The sequence below is a fragment of the Tripterygium wilfordii genome, chromosome 22 (genome assembly GCF_013401445.1).
Source record: "Tripterygium wilfordii isolate XIE 37 chromosome 22, ASM1340144v1, whole genome shotgun sequence".
Classification (NCBI taxonomy): Eukaryota; Viridiplantae; Streptophyta; class Magnoliopsida; order Celastrales; family Celastraceae; genus Tripterygium; species Tripterygium wilfordii.
Genome location: NC_052253.1, coordinates 1349619 through 1366166, shown reverse-complemented (window position 1 = coordinate 1366166; position 16548 = coordinate 1349619). Strand labels below are relative to the sequence as shown.

At 36.2% G+C, this 16548-nt stretch overlaps 3 protein-coding genes across 3 annotated transcripts; 2 read left to right on the top strand and 1 right to left on the bottom strand.

Annotated features, from left to right (window-relative positions):
* Window positions 1-2737: 2737 nt before the first annotated feature.
* LOC119992095 (transcription factor bHLH62) lies at window positions 2738-5671 on the bottom strand. Its single transcript, XM_038838720.1, has 8 exons — window positions 4501-5671; window positions 4181-4402; window positions 4019-4084; window positions 3845-3913; window positions 3679-3750; window positions 3356-3571; window positions 3144-3243; window positions 2738-3039 (listed from the first exon to the last, which is right to left on the bottom strand). Exons 1-8 carry the CDS (start codon window positions 5416-5418, stop codon window positions 3002-3004), a joined length of 1701 nt encoding a protein of 566 aa, XP_038694648.1. The 5' UTR covers window positions 5419-5671; the 3' UTR covers window positions 2738-3001.
* Window positions 5672-10325: 4654 nt separating this feature from the next.
* LOC119991880 lies at window positions 10326-11681 on the top strand. The gene has a single exon (XM_038838392.1). It carries the CDS (start codon window positions 10446-10448, stop codon window positions 11283-11285), a length of 840 nt encoding a protein of 279 aa, XP_038694320.1. The 5' UTR covers window positions 10326-10445; the 3' UTR covers window positions 11286-11681.
* Window positions 11682-14836: 3155 nt separating this feature from the next.
* LOC119990973 lies at window positions 14837-15942 on the top strand. The gene is made up of 2 exons (XM_038837124.1): window positions 14837-14865; window positions 15063-15942. The coding sequence occupies exons 1-2, from the start codon at window positions 14837-14839 to the stop codon at window positions 15940-15942; spliced, it is 909 nt and encodes a 302-aa protein (XP_038693052.1).
* The last annotated feature ends 606 nt before the right edge of the window (window positions 15943-16548 follow it).

The window sequence follows — 16548 nt, the reverse complement described above, 5'->3', positions numbered from 1 at the left end:
AAAAAAAAAAAAAAAAATCAATCAACTGATCGCAATCAAATGGTCCAGAACGAACTTATAGTCCTAGGACCCCACGACCATGCCTCACGATTTTCAAACTTGAAAATCTCAAAACACACAAAAAAAAAAAAGGAAAAGGAGCAAGCATATTGTTCCCTTGACTGTATATATGTCACATTGATTATGCACATAGATTAGCACTATAAATCATCATGATTGTAGTTTTTATTTTTTTTCAAAAATTTGGACTTGGCTAAGTGTATGACAAAATTAACGAGAATCTATCATTTGAATTAATTTTTGTCATTCATTTATGTCTACTACCTATTTTCACATTTCAATTGAAATTTCATCATGTCTCATGGTTTTACCCCGTTTCATTGCACCCGAACATATACAATGCGTCGTGCACAGAGAACGTCCCAACAAATTTCTCATGACATATTACTATAAAATTGTGGACAAATCTTGGTGTTGGACAAATAAAACGCGTATGATGATCAACCCAAATATATATATATAACAAAATTGTGGAAAAATTAATATGAGAATTGGAAAGATAAGGCAATTGGTGGACACAGCCATTAAAAAAAATGCAGGAAAAAACAAACACGGTTTACAGTTGGAGAGCGTGAAAAATTGAAAATAGTGCAAGTTTGGTGAAGCAAATGATGGGTTTTATTTTTTTCCCCCCACAAAGCAAAACCACCAACATATATTGGTTAAAGCTAACCAAACTGAAAAAGATTCCAAAAAACAAAAGCTCCCTTAAGTTGTAAAAAAGGGACCTAATTGAAGAGGGTGTGAGAGATAACAACAGTGACAGTTTATAATAATATATAGGGCACCTACCCTAATCATCATTATATATATTACCCTACAAAAAAAAAACGACCTTACGGTTGTTTCAATCATTCTTTCTTTCTCTTTTGTAGGGTAGGGCCTCATTTTCTTGTCCTTTTGATGGGGAAAAAACCTTGAACCTCATCACTATGGAATCTAAAAGCTTTTTTCTCCTTCCATTAAGGACTCTTGGATTTCAGGATCTGATTATGACTATCCACCAATAAATTCCTCTACCATAGGTAGCTTGTAAGAAGAATAAAGTTTATATATGTATGTGAATCATTGTCATTGTTTTCTCAAGAAAAATTAATAGTCACATTAGTGAAAAGAACACGAGATTAGACTCTCGATTCTCTTGAATTTAAGAATCTACAGGTTATGATGGTTATAACCTTTTTTGGGTAATCAGAATTACATCATATAAATTTATAATTTTGACATCTGATATGTGTCTAAACTCGAACTGTTGAATCTGTGCGCACAAAAATTTTCAATTTCAACGGTTTGAAATTTGTTGAATGCTAGAAAAAGTATGTGTTGAAGAACTACCAACCCATCAGGGTAATTTCAAATGGAGAAGAAAACCAGTAGCTAAATAGGTAAACTTCAACTTCAAACATTAAATTAATTGTTTCTTATAATAAGACAAGAAAGAGTGATGATTTTATAATATTTCAAGGCTAAATATATAGAAAGTGATCAATCTTTGAAAAAGACTGGATTGGATTCCAGCTAGCGAAGCCTAGACTGGCTTTTATCTTCTTCCGACCGATAACCCCCAGTCTTTCAAAATTAACAAAAACAAATTAATTAAGAAAAACAGGATTACCCAATATGATCAATCACTAGACACGTCGCGTTATGATTGGGCCTTTTCAGACTCTAAAAGGACAAGCACTGTCACATGAACAGTTCTATTACTATTACTAATCAACTAATTACGGAGTGCAATATGCCTTTTGAATGGGTGAGTCAACATTAACCTCAAGCATAAGAGTTTGCATCACGCTAATGATATGTACGACTCGGTCGAATTCCATGTGGATAAGGGCTCCGAAGTGGTACAAGCTTACGAAACTAATATTTCAAAAGAAAATATTTCAATTGGTTGATTTGAATTTTCGACTTCGAATATTATGTGTCTTAAATGTGGAGAGATAACTGAATAGGCTATCGCGAAGTCGTTATTACATACATGATACACCACATTCAAAGCATCTTTTTTTCTTTTCTTTTTTTTTTAATGTTGATTAATCTGTAAACCAATTATAGACCCTTCAATAAAATAACATGAAAGCCTGCAGTGCTGAAATCTTTTGTTAAACACTAGAAACTGGATTTTACTAACAACCTCTCATGAAGAAAAGATTAGTCTACATATTTAATTAAAAAGGGTATCTTTTCCATACCTGAACTCCACTACATAATTTGACCTTTTTCTTTTCAATATTGTAAGTTGGCGTAATGGCGTGTGGTGATTATTTATAAAAGTTGTTTTGATTCATTGGTTGTAGTCAGAATCAATCTTACCACTGCCAACCTGGGATTCTTTAATTTCATTTCATGCTGATATATATAATTAAGGGAATAGTTCTAAGTTCTAACTTGCAATCCTTGTTTAATTGACTGATTTTCTCTGCACAGTAAAAAGAGTTGTGTCTGTGGAATTGTTCTCCCACAAATTGTGGTGTTTTGACTCCAGCTGATTCAGACAATCCCAATGTCCTAATCACTTAAATTAGACTTTTTAAGAGACAAATACAGCTGGTTACAACAAAAGCTCACAGATCATATCCACCCAGATTATGCAATCTAGCATGTAATTGATGTGACCCAAAAACAAGAAACCCAGAAAATGATTTGTTGAAAAAACTACCCAAAGTAGAGAAAATGAGACTTGAAAGAAACTCTTCATTGATTAATTAATTAGCACTATATCATACATATGTGGATGTTGGTACTAGTTACAGTGAATACACTTGTAAGAGAACACCCAAAAAAAAAAGAATTAGTAGACAAAATCATGGAGAAAAACAATAATAAGATAAAATATAAGAATTAGTAGCAGTGGTACTTGTCCCAGCTCAATTTCTTGTATGTACAGCAGCTTTTCCTTTCCTTCTGGATCTTGAATTCAGACTGTAAAAACTGTGATTTAAAACTCAGTTTTCATGTTGGATACTTGGTTTGAACCTGCAATATTACAGAATTCTTCTCATTATAAACAACTCAATTAAAGAAAACAAAAAGGGGTTCTGAATCAAGCATTACTAGGGTTCTTAACAGTTTGTCTATACCATGGAAGCTTTGTGACAGCATTGCAGGTTCCTGGTTAGGATTCTGGCCAAAACCCATCTGCACAATTGTTTGAAGCTCATCCTCACTGAATGTTGGGAACTGAAGGAAACAAAAACAGAGAGATTGGTTTATAGTTTATACATATATGGTAGGGTTGGAAACAAAAATTATATCTAATTGTGAAGTACTGTTGATTAGAGTTAATGACTACCTGAGCTACACTGTCCATAAATCCATCAAGTGAAGTTAATTGCATGTTAAGATTTCTGCACAATGCAGAATCTAGTGGGGACTCTGTCCCATTAGAAATGTTGTTGTTATGCAGTGCTGCTGCTGGATTTTGCTGACTCTGGTGGCCGAAAAAGGCCGATGCCGAGGAATCTAATGGGAATATTGGGTTTGGCAAACAAGTGTTTGATTTGAATATCTGAAACAATCCCAAAAAAAAAGTTGAGAGAATTATTGTTAAGACAGATTAAATTAATGAAATTTTGAAAAGAAAAGGACGTTCTCCTAAGATCTATACAGACTTACATCCTTTGACAATATGCTATCCATATTAACATCCAGCCTGGTATTGACAGAAGCTAACTTCATTGAAAGGAACTGCCAAATTTAAAAACAACAAAAAGATAATGATTAAGAAGATCAATTAAAAAAATCTACATCATTAGTCATGATCATGGACATTAATTTTTACCTCAACTTGTCTTTGCAATGACTGGACATAGTTTATAATCTCATCAAGCATGAGAGCTTTCCCAGTGACCTATGGTGGAAAAATATACATTTGTATGGTGATATAAGCAAATGAAATCCATGATGATGCAATTTGAGTCTATAATTCTCTCAAAATTCATGACATTTGACTAACCTTATTGCAACCTGGAACAAGATCCTGAAGAAGCTTCATTCTTTCACTAATTTTCTCTCTTCGAACCTAATAGAGAAACACAATTATGCACATATTAAGTAAAATAAAAATCTTAATTTGGCCTTAAATTGAATGATCACTCAATTGGGTTGTAATCCTTACTCTTTCTGCGAGACTATGACTATCAGTGGCTTGACCTCTTCTTGCTCTAACATGAATATAGTCCTTAGGAGGCTCTGGAGGCTTTGTGTTATTAGCCTTTGTTTGCTTATCATCCCCACCACTTGAATCGCTTCCTTTTAACTCCTCCTCTGCTTTAGCACTTCCATTGCCTTCATTTGTTTTGATTCGCTTTGAATCGGACTCATTATTGGCTTCGGACACCTGAATTGAATTTTTTACCAGTTGTAAAAGATATTATGTAAAGAATTTTAAAAAGGGAAATTGGGTTTTCTTGAACAAATACTTTTCACAAACTTTACCTTTGAAGCATTGTTTGATGGGGATTGTGAAGGTTCCTTAGCTTTTCCTTTTGGAACTGCTTTTCTTTTCCTAGAATTGGAATCATTGGTGGCCCTATACCCACTTTCCCCAATCGGAGCCTGCTCGGAGACTGTCGAAGCTTCAGGGGAGGAAGAATTTCTCGACTCAATTCGCTCGTGTGGTGTTGGATTATTGTTTCCCAATTGAGATCCTACTGCGTTGAGTGAAGAATTACTCGAAACCCGCGATAGTTTACTGTTCATCACAATTGGATTGGGAATAGATCTAGAGGCTAATTCGGTGTTACTTAGCCCTAATTGGGTTGTTCTGCCATTGAAGCTCCTGTTACCAAAGCAAGAGAACTTGGCAGCTCTCTCAACGAACCCAGGGTCGGCGGTGAAATCTGCGACAGTAGAATTCAAAACCATGGGTTTTCCCAAACTGGGTATATTCTCAATTGGCAAATTGAGCTTGGGAGGTGAATTCAATGGGGTACTGTAACAAGAAGTATTGGTACTTTTATTGCCACCACCACCACCCCCCATATATGCCAAAAGGGTCTGTGAATGTGGCGAGATCTCACCAGAATTGCCTCCAATGTTACCCAGTTTTCCGATCAATTCTCTGAACACAAAGCTCTCGTTGGAGATATTATTGGAATTGGATGCAGCTGGTGATGACACCATTGAACTCAAAGCAGACTCAAAATGGAGACCACCCTGATCAGTTGACTTCTCCCAATTGGGGTTGAAAAGGTAATCAGGAACTGCCTCCGTCGAGCAATTCAGCTCTGTAGCTTGAATTTCCATGGCTGATGAGAGTGACTGCCAATTGGGCATTTGAGTAGCTGAAGCTGCCCCAAATCGCATTGGTGCTGATAGTGGGATTCCTGCATTTAGAAAGAACTCATTCTCCATGACCGCACAATTCCAAGAACCCAAAACTAATGAATTTAAGGATTATATAAAAACCCAGTTTGAAGAATTGGGATTCCTTCAAAATGTGTAAACTATGAGTTCAGGATTTCAAATTAATTGTATTTCAAGTGAAGAGAAAGAGACTGGATATGTGAAGGAAACCTTGTTTGGTACATAAAAGCTAAAGAAAAAGTTAAAAGAGGGACTGAGAGATGAAGAGAGGATGAGGGAAGGGTATAGGTTGCTTTGTGCACAAGTTTAAATAGATGAAAAAACAAGAAAGTTCACATTTTTTTTTTCAATTTTTTTTTTCTTTTTACAAGTACAGAGCCACAAAGGCACAAAACCATCTCTCTCTTTCAAGTTCTTCTCTTGAAAGTTGAAACATTCATCAGTCATTTTGTATACCAAGAAAAACATTTTTGTTTTTTACAATTGTGTGTTGCTTAATTGCTTTACATTTGAAAGGAAATGAGGAAATTGTTAGAATGATTATATATTTAGTTGTAAATTCATATTCAGTCCGCTCAAGCTTTGCACAGTCTGTTCGAATGGTGCATCTCTGAATAGATTTGTGTTGGTTTTCAATGCTTGATTGCTCTAGCGTTTTTGTAGTGCATAAATACCAGGTTTTAGGGTTTATCGTTTTTAATGGAAAATATTCCCCAAATACACCCTTTTTGACACAAATCATACCATGTGATTACCAAATACATACCCAAATTTGGTTACTGGGTTTGGTTTGATTAGTCAGATCAACACTAACTACTTCTCTGTGTTTGTTGTTTTACATGAATATTCTATATGAGCATCTTTCAATGGGTTAGAGTTCAATCATATCAATCAACACACACTCACAAATGCAACAAAAGCATGATAAATAATAAAGGAGCTTTAGGAAAAAGAAATGGCCAAAGAATAGTGTTATTTGGGGGATGTCCATTTTGGACCAATTTACTTTTCCTGAAAAGAAAAATGTGACCCTTAGGCTTAAATTATCAATCATAAAGTTTTTTCCACTAATCTATCATTATTAAGTTTATAATAATTTAGAAAACCACGAGCAGCTCAGATGACACCCATGTGTCGTGTGTATGATATCTTATAGAGGTCTCGGGTTCGAATCTCCCCTCACCTTTATTAAAAAAAGAGTTTATAATAATTTGTTGTTAATTGAGTATTGTATAAGAAAGAAATGGAGTTTTATATACCACAATGATTGGAGTCAACTTAAGGTTTGTTTGGGTAAAAACTTAAGAAGTCAAAGTAAATTAAAAACTCGTACGTTCATTGGCCAGTTAATTATTTTACCAAATTTCACCATTAAATTATTTAAGAATTGTCAGATTTTTTTAAAAAAAAAAAAATTAATAGAATTGTCAGAAAGGTGTACTGGGTTTTTGCCTAAAATATATTTTTAAAAAAATAAGAATGTATAATGTAACGTGTTCAAGCGGTCCATCCCCGGTCAATGATTGCTTTAAATTCCCAACTTAAACCGGCTTTGGTCGGGTTCACATATCAGACCGACTAGTTCTCAAATTACTCCTCCTTATAAAATATCTTATAAAAGTAATATTTTTATTATTCATTGATATATTCTTTAAATAAATTATTATTATTTATAGATATATTAATATTATTTTTTACTGGTTTCGAGAAAAGGAAGAATAAGTTTCCCGCTACTACATTAGTGGGATTTGGTTAACCAAGAAAAAAAAGGGGGCTAAATCTTTCATGATAATTGGTAATTATCAATTTGTATTAATGAAGTTGACTTCTCTTGATAATTGCTAAGCTAGCTAAATATAAGGTCATTCAACTAATTACGAGTATCAACATGATTAATTTATCGCAATCATTTCATCTCATGCCCATCGGATTTGAGGGTTCCGTAATTTTTTAGAATCTACTATTCACATGAAAAAATAGGACAATTTTTTGAAATAGTTAAATAAAATGTGTCACATCTCCCGAATCATTATATTCAAATTATAGACTTGACATTTTTAAATGAATTGCGGAGCTTTCAGATCCCTACCCACCACTCTACTTGATCAAAAAGAAATAAATGTTGATAAGTTTTAAGCATAAGGTGAAAAGGGTACACTTGATCATAGTTATATTATGCTATAAGTCTATAACATTAATATATTCACAGAATATAACCTCAATTATTACACAGCACCTCATGTTAACACATGAGAGAAGAATTAAGAAAGGCAGAAGAGAAGTTTCTTTTGTCAAAAAAAATCTTGGTCATAACCAGACATCAGATTGCAGATTACAGAACATAATAAAAACGAACAAAATGACTGACAGATCTAAATTTGACAAATGCAACTTAATTTGCATTAATTATGTTAAAACAATTATATATCCACTTATCTACACAGTGGAATCAAATAAGTTTGGTCATTTTTTAATTCTGGTTTGGTAATTGCCCCTGTAAACAAGATTTTCTGTGTGTGATTCTTGTTGTCCCCGTAGAAGTCCAATAATTTTGCACTCAAACAGAGAGAATACGGAAGCTTCTCAATAAGGTTAAAAGAGTAGGTAACTGGTGCAACAAATGCATGTTGGAAATTCAAGTTGAAACACATAAAGATATTATCCAGTTTGAGTCACGCGTATGCACAGATTTGTTATTCATGAGTCATTGTTATTGGTTCTTAAGTCTGAAAAACGCGTTATTATGTGAGAAGTAGTGGAAGGCTACTACTTATATACCACTCGTATGCAAATTTGAAATGGGATATTAGTCTTGACATTGCAAGAACATACATGCAAAGATAGATAGCAGTAACAGTCTCACAGACAACAAACCATATAAATGAATTAACACTCTTTGGTGTGCATGCATTGCATTGTGGACTTTCTTTATAGGTAAACAATGCTTTCTCTCACACAAAGAGAAAGGCAAGTTTTCTGGTCATGTTTCTTTCTTTCAATTTGAGCAAGTTATTACTATCCCCCCATACATGACACCAAACAGCATTTATGTATCCATAGAATTAAATTCATATCTGGACTTTGATTTTCAAACAAAACTGCATGGCTGACCGGGCAGCCGGGCAGGCATATATGCTTTGCTTCATTTTAAGTCACTTTCTCAGACACTTTTTCTTAGGGTTATCTTGATGTTTGAAGAAGAGCAGTGATCAGCTTCATTCACCGACCCTTTGGTCATTAATTTATATCAGACTAAATACCCAAATCATTAATTCTATGCACCACTGCCACTCATCAAATAGTCCTGATTTTGAACGACATTAAATCTATTACAATTGTATTCAACAAAAATCAGCAGAGAATGAAGAAATGTTTCCGTCACGAGGATTTCATGGTTGTAAGGTTTATTAAATGTACAGATGTACAAGGCTATTGTGTACCGGTGGTCAGAGCATTACTAGCTAGCTAGCTATGAGTGCATGACTCTCCCTCTAACTTCTGGTCAAAGAGAGTGCCGGTGGTTTTTTTTTTTTTTTTATTTTTAAATTTGATTATGATGGGACTTGTGGTCTCATTTTGGGCGCACGCCACACCAGGTAAATCGATCGGTTATGCATATTAACTCACAAACAACGTAACATATGCTGGACAAATCCATAAAAAGTTTATATGTAAGAGCTCATGTTTTCGGAAATGATAGCATCCAGCTTATCACTAGGCCAACACTATTATTTATGAGTGTCGGTTATTGGCTCAAAGGGAATGCTGATGGAATACGTTTATGTGACTTCCACATAAATAATGTTGTTTGGTTAATTTATTAGGCAAAAAATAAAACCTTCGTTGCTTTATTTAGTTTTTATTCCTTTATTAAATTAAGGTATAAGTAATACATCTTTAAAAAAAAAAAAAAAAAAAAATTAGTCGGTGGCTTGTCCAAAACCATAAGTTTGTAAGACTAACGGCTTAAGCCTTAAGGTTGTTGTAAACCGGTGGGTTTTGAGTTGACTGGCGGTGAGGATTTACATCACAGACTAATGAAATCAAGGATATATGGAGGGAGAAGGTTTTATGAATCTTTAGCTGCCCACGTGCTATAAAATAAAGAGTCCAAGTCCACCACTTTGTATCAAAAGTTCTAAACTTTATATACGCCGCCGTTGGGTGAAGTTAGGAGGAAGGAGCCCAATTGGGTGAAGTCTGAAACATGTGCAACCACTATTGTCTATTGGTTTTGTCATGGGCTGGGCTTTAAATTTGACTGTAATAATTGAGGTCTGATTATGATTGGGCCTAACTATAATAAATGGGTTCTCTTTGTAGTTACAGAGTCCATGATTTTTTTTTTGAATTCATGAATTGTATTGTCTTACAGAACGGGCCTTGGGTGGCTACCCATGGCCAGAATGTTGAATTGAAATATTTGCAGCCCATGATTGTTTTTTTATTTGAACTTGGACTCTTCGGTGTCTAAGATCTGGTCTGGATCTGGGCCTTAATTTCAAAATGGGCGCTGGCTTTGGTAAAAGCCCATCTACGTAAATACGAACTGCAAATGTATCTGGATTTGTTACTCGGTACAGCTCATTGGGCCAATTTATCAATCCAGTTTTTTTTCTCACAGCTTAACCACTAGCATTGCAAATTAACAAAAACGTTTTTCCAAACACACACAAAGTGACAGACACCCATTATCAGGAAAAACAACTCAACCCAACCCCACCAAGCCCTACACTTGGCAAATCATATCCGTTCACGTCACCAAACCCGCGACCGAATAAACCCCCAGGTGCCGTTGGATATGCTGCCACGTGTTCAACCCAGTCTGGATATTATCCGGGTATATCCTCTTCCACGTATTTAAACTCCAACTCCAATTTTTAATAAACCTCTCGAAGATCAAAAGGAGAATACTTCCAACGAATATTCCAAAATAAATTCCCCTAAAGAGAACATTTTCGACTCCATTAACAACAGTAACAATCATAACCAGAAAGCATATATATGCACACATTCAAATCCAAAGCTTCTTGAAATAGCATCATATAGTCATATAGACATACACATACCGGTAAATGGCAGGCCTATGGAGAGCCAAGCGAGTCACAGACCCGCTTGACGACAAGGCAAGAGCTCGACTCTTTGGCGGCCATGGCCAACCCAGTTCGGTAAGCAGCGGAAGTGAACACCCCGGCGACGATTCTCCGTGCCTGTCTGAACTGCTTCACGGTTTTCTTGAACAGGGCACTGATACTCAAAAACAGGGCTACGATTCAGACTCGGACCGAGTTGACTCTGTAACCGACTCTGTGGAATTGGTGCTGGAAATTCTAAAATCGACCATTAACAGCAATGCGGATTCTTATAAGAATTTACTTTTCAGTCATGTCTTGAAAGCGGTGGAAGTGTTTTCGTGTTTGCGATCACAGAAAACGATGCTAAGGCGTAACGTGATGGGTTTTCTTAGAGAATTCGGTCACAATGCCGCGATCTGCAAGAGTAAATGGGACTCTTCAGGGGGGATCACCGCCGGTAGCTACGAGTATCTCGACGTGGTAATCCAATCAACTACTGGCTCAACGAGGCAAAATCGGTACATCATAGACCTCCATTTTGGTTCCGAGTTCGAGATCGCGAGGCCGACGAGTCAGTACTCGATGTTGATGCAGTCACTGCCGATGGTTTTTGTGGGGAGGAGCGAGGATTTGAAGAGGATCGTGAGGGCGATGTGCGATGCGACGCGGAGATCACTGAAGAGCAGAGATCTGTCTATACCGCCATGGAGAAAGAATCGGTACATGCAGAACAAGTGGTTCAGCCCCTACCGTAGGACAACTAATCTTTTACCGGCGAACACATTGACGGCGGCCGACGGCGTCAAATGCCGGTTTGTAGAGATGATGATAATGAACTGATGGGGATTTACAATAATTATCATAAAATATTTAGTGTTTTATTGTCAATAATTTTCACTAACTCCACTGAAAAAATGGGCGCATAGTATCCAAACAAAATGGAAGATCCGGAACCGGTGGCGTACGCGGGAAATGCACATCGTGTGTTTTGCGGCATGTTGCGGTTTGCGTTTCGCGTGTGTAAACGGAAACGTTAAAACTGTGACATGAGAATTTTGGGACTTTGCGGATCCTCGCTTTTGACTAATTTGGATTGTTGTGAATAATTTTTTATTTGTCTATACAGTCGGCATGTAGGTATCTGTGAACCATTTGTATGATAGTCTAGCGATTAATTTTGTACGGACTCATAATTTTTTGAGTTTGATCCCATTCGGAATAATATTTTTGTGATCACGTGTTAGGTTTTGATCTAACTTATTTCGTCGTTAAGTGAAAAATGTATGTGTGTAGGCCTAATAACCTGAATTTAGACGCATATCAAATATCTAAAGATTTTAAAAAGCATAGGTGTTTGTATAAGGCATATTTGTTCAAAGCAATATATATTGAGATGAAGCACAAGAAATAGCAAAAGATAGTGACGTAGAACGGTTTACAGAAGAGTTCCTTGAGAAGTTGGAACGTGTTCGAAGGAATCCAAATATAAATCGGAATTGAAGTTGCAGTTTTTGGAAATTAAAGTTTCAGTTTCCAACTTTGACCGTCCGTAACTTTTGATTCCCTTGTGTGTTTCCTTACTATAATATGTTTCCGAGGATTGATTTTGAAGACCTAAAGTTGACATTCAGAAGGAGATTAAAAAGGCATCGTTTTGTAGTCCAACTGAGTTAATTACTTTTCCTGCACGTTTTATGTTTCCAATTTTCAAATTCTAGTTTAATTAGGAGTTCAACTAGGGTTTGATTGTTTTTCAGTCTATAAATAATCTCATAAACGTTTGTAATTGAAACATTCAGTTTTATTAATAAAATTCCTTGAGGTTTTCTCAATTGTTCTTGGTGGATTCCAAGCTTCTTGATTTCGTCGTGAACGAATTCAAGTGTTCTAGCTTCCGCACTGCGTCAAGTGGCATCGGAGCAGGTCGTTTTCTTGTCAGATATGTCCAACACAGAACGGAATTGCAATCCCAACGACGCTGGTCAAAGGATAGGTGATCTATGGACTGCGTTTGATGAGCATAGGCAACAGATGACAGAACAGATGATCCAACAAAGGCAACAGATGGCCCAACAAAGGCAGCAGATGACCAAAGTTCTGCGTATGCTTGGCGAATTGCGAGTCAACGCTGGCCAAAATCAACAGGCAGCAAGCGCAGATGCTCGTGATGTGGCACAAGATCTCCCTGATGGCCAAGCAGCTGTCAACCTATGGAATCCACAGGCGAACCGTGGTAGACAGGTGCCGCAACCAGCACATCACGACCTCATGGAGGATGATTATGATGTTGAAGAAGTCGCGGATGATGTGTATGGTGATGATGATTTGAAGTTTGATGAAGGTAGGATATTGTATGAAGAAAATTCAAAAAATTCTCAATTAGCCGGAGGAATTGAAACTAATCAAATCTTACAACAGCCTGAGGAGCATACATGTTCTAGTGATTTTATAGAAGTTTTGATCGAAGAAGAAGTTGGAGAAGAACTTATGCACCATAATGACCAAATTGTTGTGATTGAAGATGCATATTCAACTGAATACCATATTATTCACCAATCTCAAAATTCTATAAATTTGGCAACAAAGTGTGAGATGCAACATGTTGATTTTATTGGGGTTGGGGATTTTAATTTCATTATTAGCTCCTCAATATTAGAGATTGTCAAGGAGTTGATGTTGAGAACTACGAATTTGGGTCGTCCAAAATTTTATGGAATTTGTTGAGTTCATGAGTATATTGAACAAACTATATTTATTCGAAATACTTGTTCCTTTGGGATGGAAGAATACAGATTCAACCAATGGACACGAAGACTTCAAAGGATCAACTCTCTTTGAGTATCATGGTGAAGATAACTCTTTTTAGTCAAATCATAACTGGGGGTCGAGTTCTTTCCAAGTGGAGGGGACTGACGTAGAACGGCCTACAGAAGAGTTCCTTGAGAAGTTGGAACGTGTTCGAAAAAATCCAAATCGAAATCGAAATTGAAGTTGCTGTTTTTGGAAATTAAAGTTTCAGTTTTCAACTTTGACTATCCGTAACTTTTGATTCACTTGTGTGTTTCTTTATTATAATATGTTTCCAAGGATTGATTTTGAAGACCTAAAGTTGAGATTCGGAAGGAGATCAAAAAGACATCGTTTTGTAATCCAACGGAGTTAATTAATTTTCCTGCACGTTTTATGTTTCCAATTTTCCAATTCTGTTATTGGTGGATTCGAAGTTTCTTGATTTCGTCGTGAATGAATTCTGTTGGAAAATAATGATATTAAATATCATTAAGTGTAGTTGAATGAAATATACTTCATTCCAAGACACATTTTCCACTCATGTGTAATTCTCATATACATTGGTGCATAATATGACCAATTCAAAGTTAGTTAAGGTCCTCCCACAAATTTCTTGGTTTGTTTATGGTCAATGATTAGTGGAGATAATTTCACCATGAAAGTGGGTCAATAATGAGTCCTAAAAATCAGTCCATATTGCTGATTTTGTGGACCATTTTGTTGAAATGCTCTACTATAAATAGAGAGCTTAGTTATAGAGTTGAGAGACTACAAAAAACTATTATTCTCCTCTTATTCTTTTGTTCACAAATCTGAGAGTACATTCATTTTCTTGGTTCGAAAGTGTTGTGTGGTATTGAAGTGTCACTTACCTACACAAAAAGAGCGTTGTATCTTGGGAGGTGCTTGTCCGGAAGTGTTGACACCAAGTGGCTGTGGCAAATTCACCTTAAGGAGATTCGGTGCACACCGTACCTCGCTCTTCCTTGCTGTTCTCCTATCAATTGTCTTGACGTTTTGGTTTAGTATTCTTTAATATAAGCAATTGCATTTATGTTACTGTTTTGTTAATGTATGTTACTGTTTGTGTAACTTGGTCATTGTTTATGCAATTATTACTATATTGACTTATGCATGCTATATATATTCAACAATCTTAAGGTGAATTTTGGCTTTTGTATCTTTGTTAAATCCGGCATGCTTGCATATTATATTGAACGAACTTTGCATCTGTCCATCTTTATATGTACGTGCATATCAACTTGATTAAAAAAAAAAAATCGATTAGTGCAGAATCAATGAATTGTCATATAAGTTTGTGCATGTGAATTGTCATATAAAATTACTATTGTTGTTGGTGCGGTGCAATTGTTATAGTTGGATTGATTTCATTGGAACAAAGCATGTTATATGCTTAACTGCTTCTCTGCCAAATGAAAAATTAAATTAAATTTTTTTTTAACCGTGTATGTCTCAATATTTGTGACATCTCTAACTGCATGATTCAGTGTGTTATATTGATTTTATTAAAACAAAGTTTAATTGTTTTAATTATCTAAATATTTTGGTAATCTTTTTAGTGATTTAACGATGACTAAGCAATGTCTAGAAAGTTCTGTCTAGGAAAGAGGTTATTTAATTGTGCGCCGTAATATACGGAAGGCCCCCTCTTACCTGGGAACGATCTGGTTGCTAAAGTTGTAAGTCTCTAATTGAGAAAGCCGACAAAGCTTTTTGTGACTTTAAATTTTGTGTTAATTTTGTGGTGTTATATCTTAGAATTATTAATATAATTGTGTTACTTATTCTACACTTTGATTTGTGTAGAAAAACAATGGCTCAAAATCAAAACACTAAGAAATCCACCGTCCTTCTTGGAGGTGATGAAAAAACGCTTGGTGGTTTGAACAACCCAGGTGGTGTGACTGCTCCTATTGGAGGTATGGCTGCTCCTAACGGAGGCGAGCCTAAGACTGCTTCTGTTGAGCCTGCTGCTCCAGCTTATGCTGATGAGAGGACTGTGACTCCTCTAGTTAGCTGTGTAATGGTTCTTGCTGAAAAGCCGAAAAAATTTACCGGCAAGAACTTTAAGCGATGGCAACTAAAGATGCGGTTTTATTTGACCACATTGAGTCTTGCCAAGTACCTCAAGGAGGTGTGTCCAATTCTGTCACCAGGAGAGAAAGACAGAACGACTATAGCAGCAGTCCAGTTGTGGAAGGATAATGAATATCTGTGTAGGAACTATATCCTTAATGGATTAGTTGATGACCTGTACAATGTTTACTCCAACATCTCTTCAGCCAAAGAGCTTTGGGACTCTCTTGAAAAGAAGTACGAAATTGAGGACGCTGGTACTAAGAAATTTGTGGTGAACAAATTTCTTGACTTCAACATGGTGGATGGCAAGTCTGTCATCACCCAAGTTGAAGAATTCCACATCATTGTACATGAGTTACTGGCTGAGGGAATGTCTATATGTGAGTCATTCCAAGTGGCGGCAGTCATTGATAAGCTTCCTCCCAGCTGGGCTGATTTCAAGAATTACTTGAAGCAAAAACGCAAGGAGATGAACATGGAGGACTTGACAATCCGCCTGAGAATTGAGGAGGACAACAGGAAGAAGGCAGCACTTCCAAGAAATCCTAAGGCCCACCTGGTGGAAACTTCCAAGCCCAAGCATGGGAAGAGAAAAAGGGAAGCCTAAAGAGAAAACCAACAAGTTCCAGGGCACCTGCTTTGTCTGCGACAAACCTGGACATAGGGCCAAAGATTGCAGGAAGCGTCCTAATAAGGACAAGAATAGCTGATGGGTTTTTTAAAGCCAACTGCGTTGTAATAGATGAAAAGTCTAAATTCTTGTACCCAAAGACTATTATTAATAAATAAAAGCCTTCAGCTTACATGGTTGTGTCTCATTTTCTATGACATGGTAGATTAGGACATGTAAACTATGGTACAATGTAGAAATTGGCAAACTTAGGTTTAATTCCCAAATTTAATTTGGATGTCAATCACAAATGCAAAACTTGTGTTGGAGAAAAGTTTGCCAAGAAACCCTTTCCAATATTGAATGAAGCACTGAGCCTCTAGCATTAATCCACAGTGATTTATGCGATTTGAAATTTATTCAAAGTAGAGGTGGAAAGAAATACTTCATCACTTTCATAGATGATTGTACTCGGTTTTGCTATGTCTATTTATTAGCGAGCAAAAATGAAGCTTTGGACGCTTTTATCAAGTATAAAAATGAGGTCGAAACTCAACTTGATAAAAAGATCAAATCTCTTAGGTCCGATAGAGGTGGAGAATA

Excerpts from the sequence above, each read along its gene's own strand:
- LOC119992095 (XM_038838720.1), bottom strand. The coding sequence starts at position 5,418 with ATGGAGAATGAGTTCTTTCTAAATGCAGGAATCCCACTATCAGCACCA. Across the intron at positions 4,085-4,180 it reads GTCATAGTCTCGCAGAAAGA|GTTCGAAGAGAGAAAATTAG; the intron begins GTAAGGATTACA and ends TTTCTCTATTAG. Across the intron at positions 3,751-3,844 it reads CATTGCAAAGACAAGTTGAG|TTCCTTTCAATGAAGTTAGC; the intron begins GTAAAAATTAAT and ends TAAATTTGGCAG.
- LOC119991880 (XM_038838392.1), top strand. The coding sequence starts at position 10,446 with ATGGCAGGCCTATGGAGAGCCAAGCGAGTCACAGACCCGCTTGACGAC.
- LOC119990973 (XM_038837124.1), top strand. The coding sequence starts at position 14,837 with ATGTCTAGAAAGTTCTGTCTAGGAAAGAG. Across the intron at positions 14,866-15,062 it reads AAGTTCTGTCTAGGAAAGAG|AAAAACAATGGCTCAAAATC; the intron begins GTTATTTAATTG and ends TGATTTGTGTAG.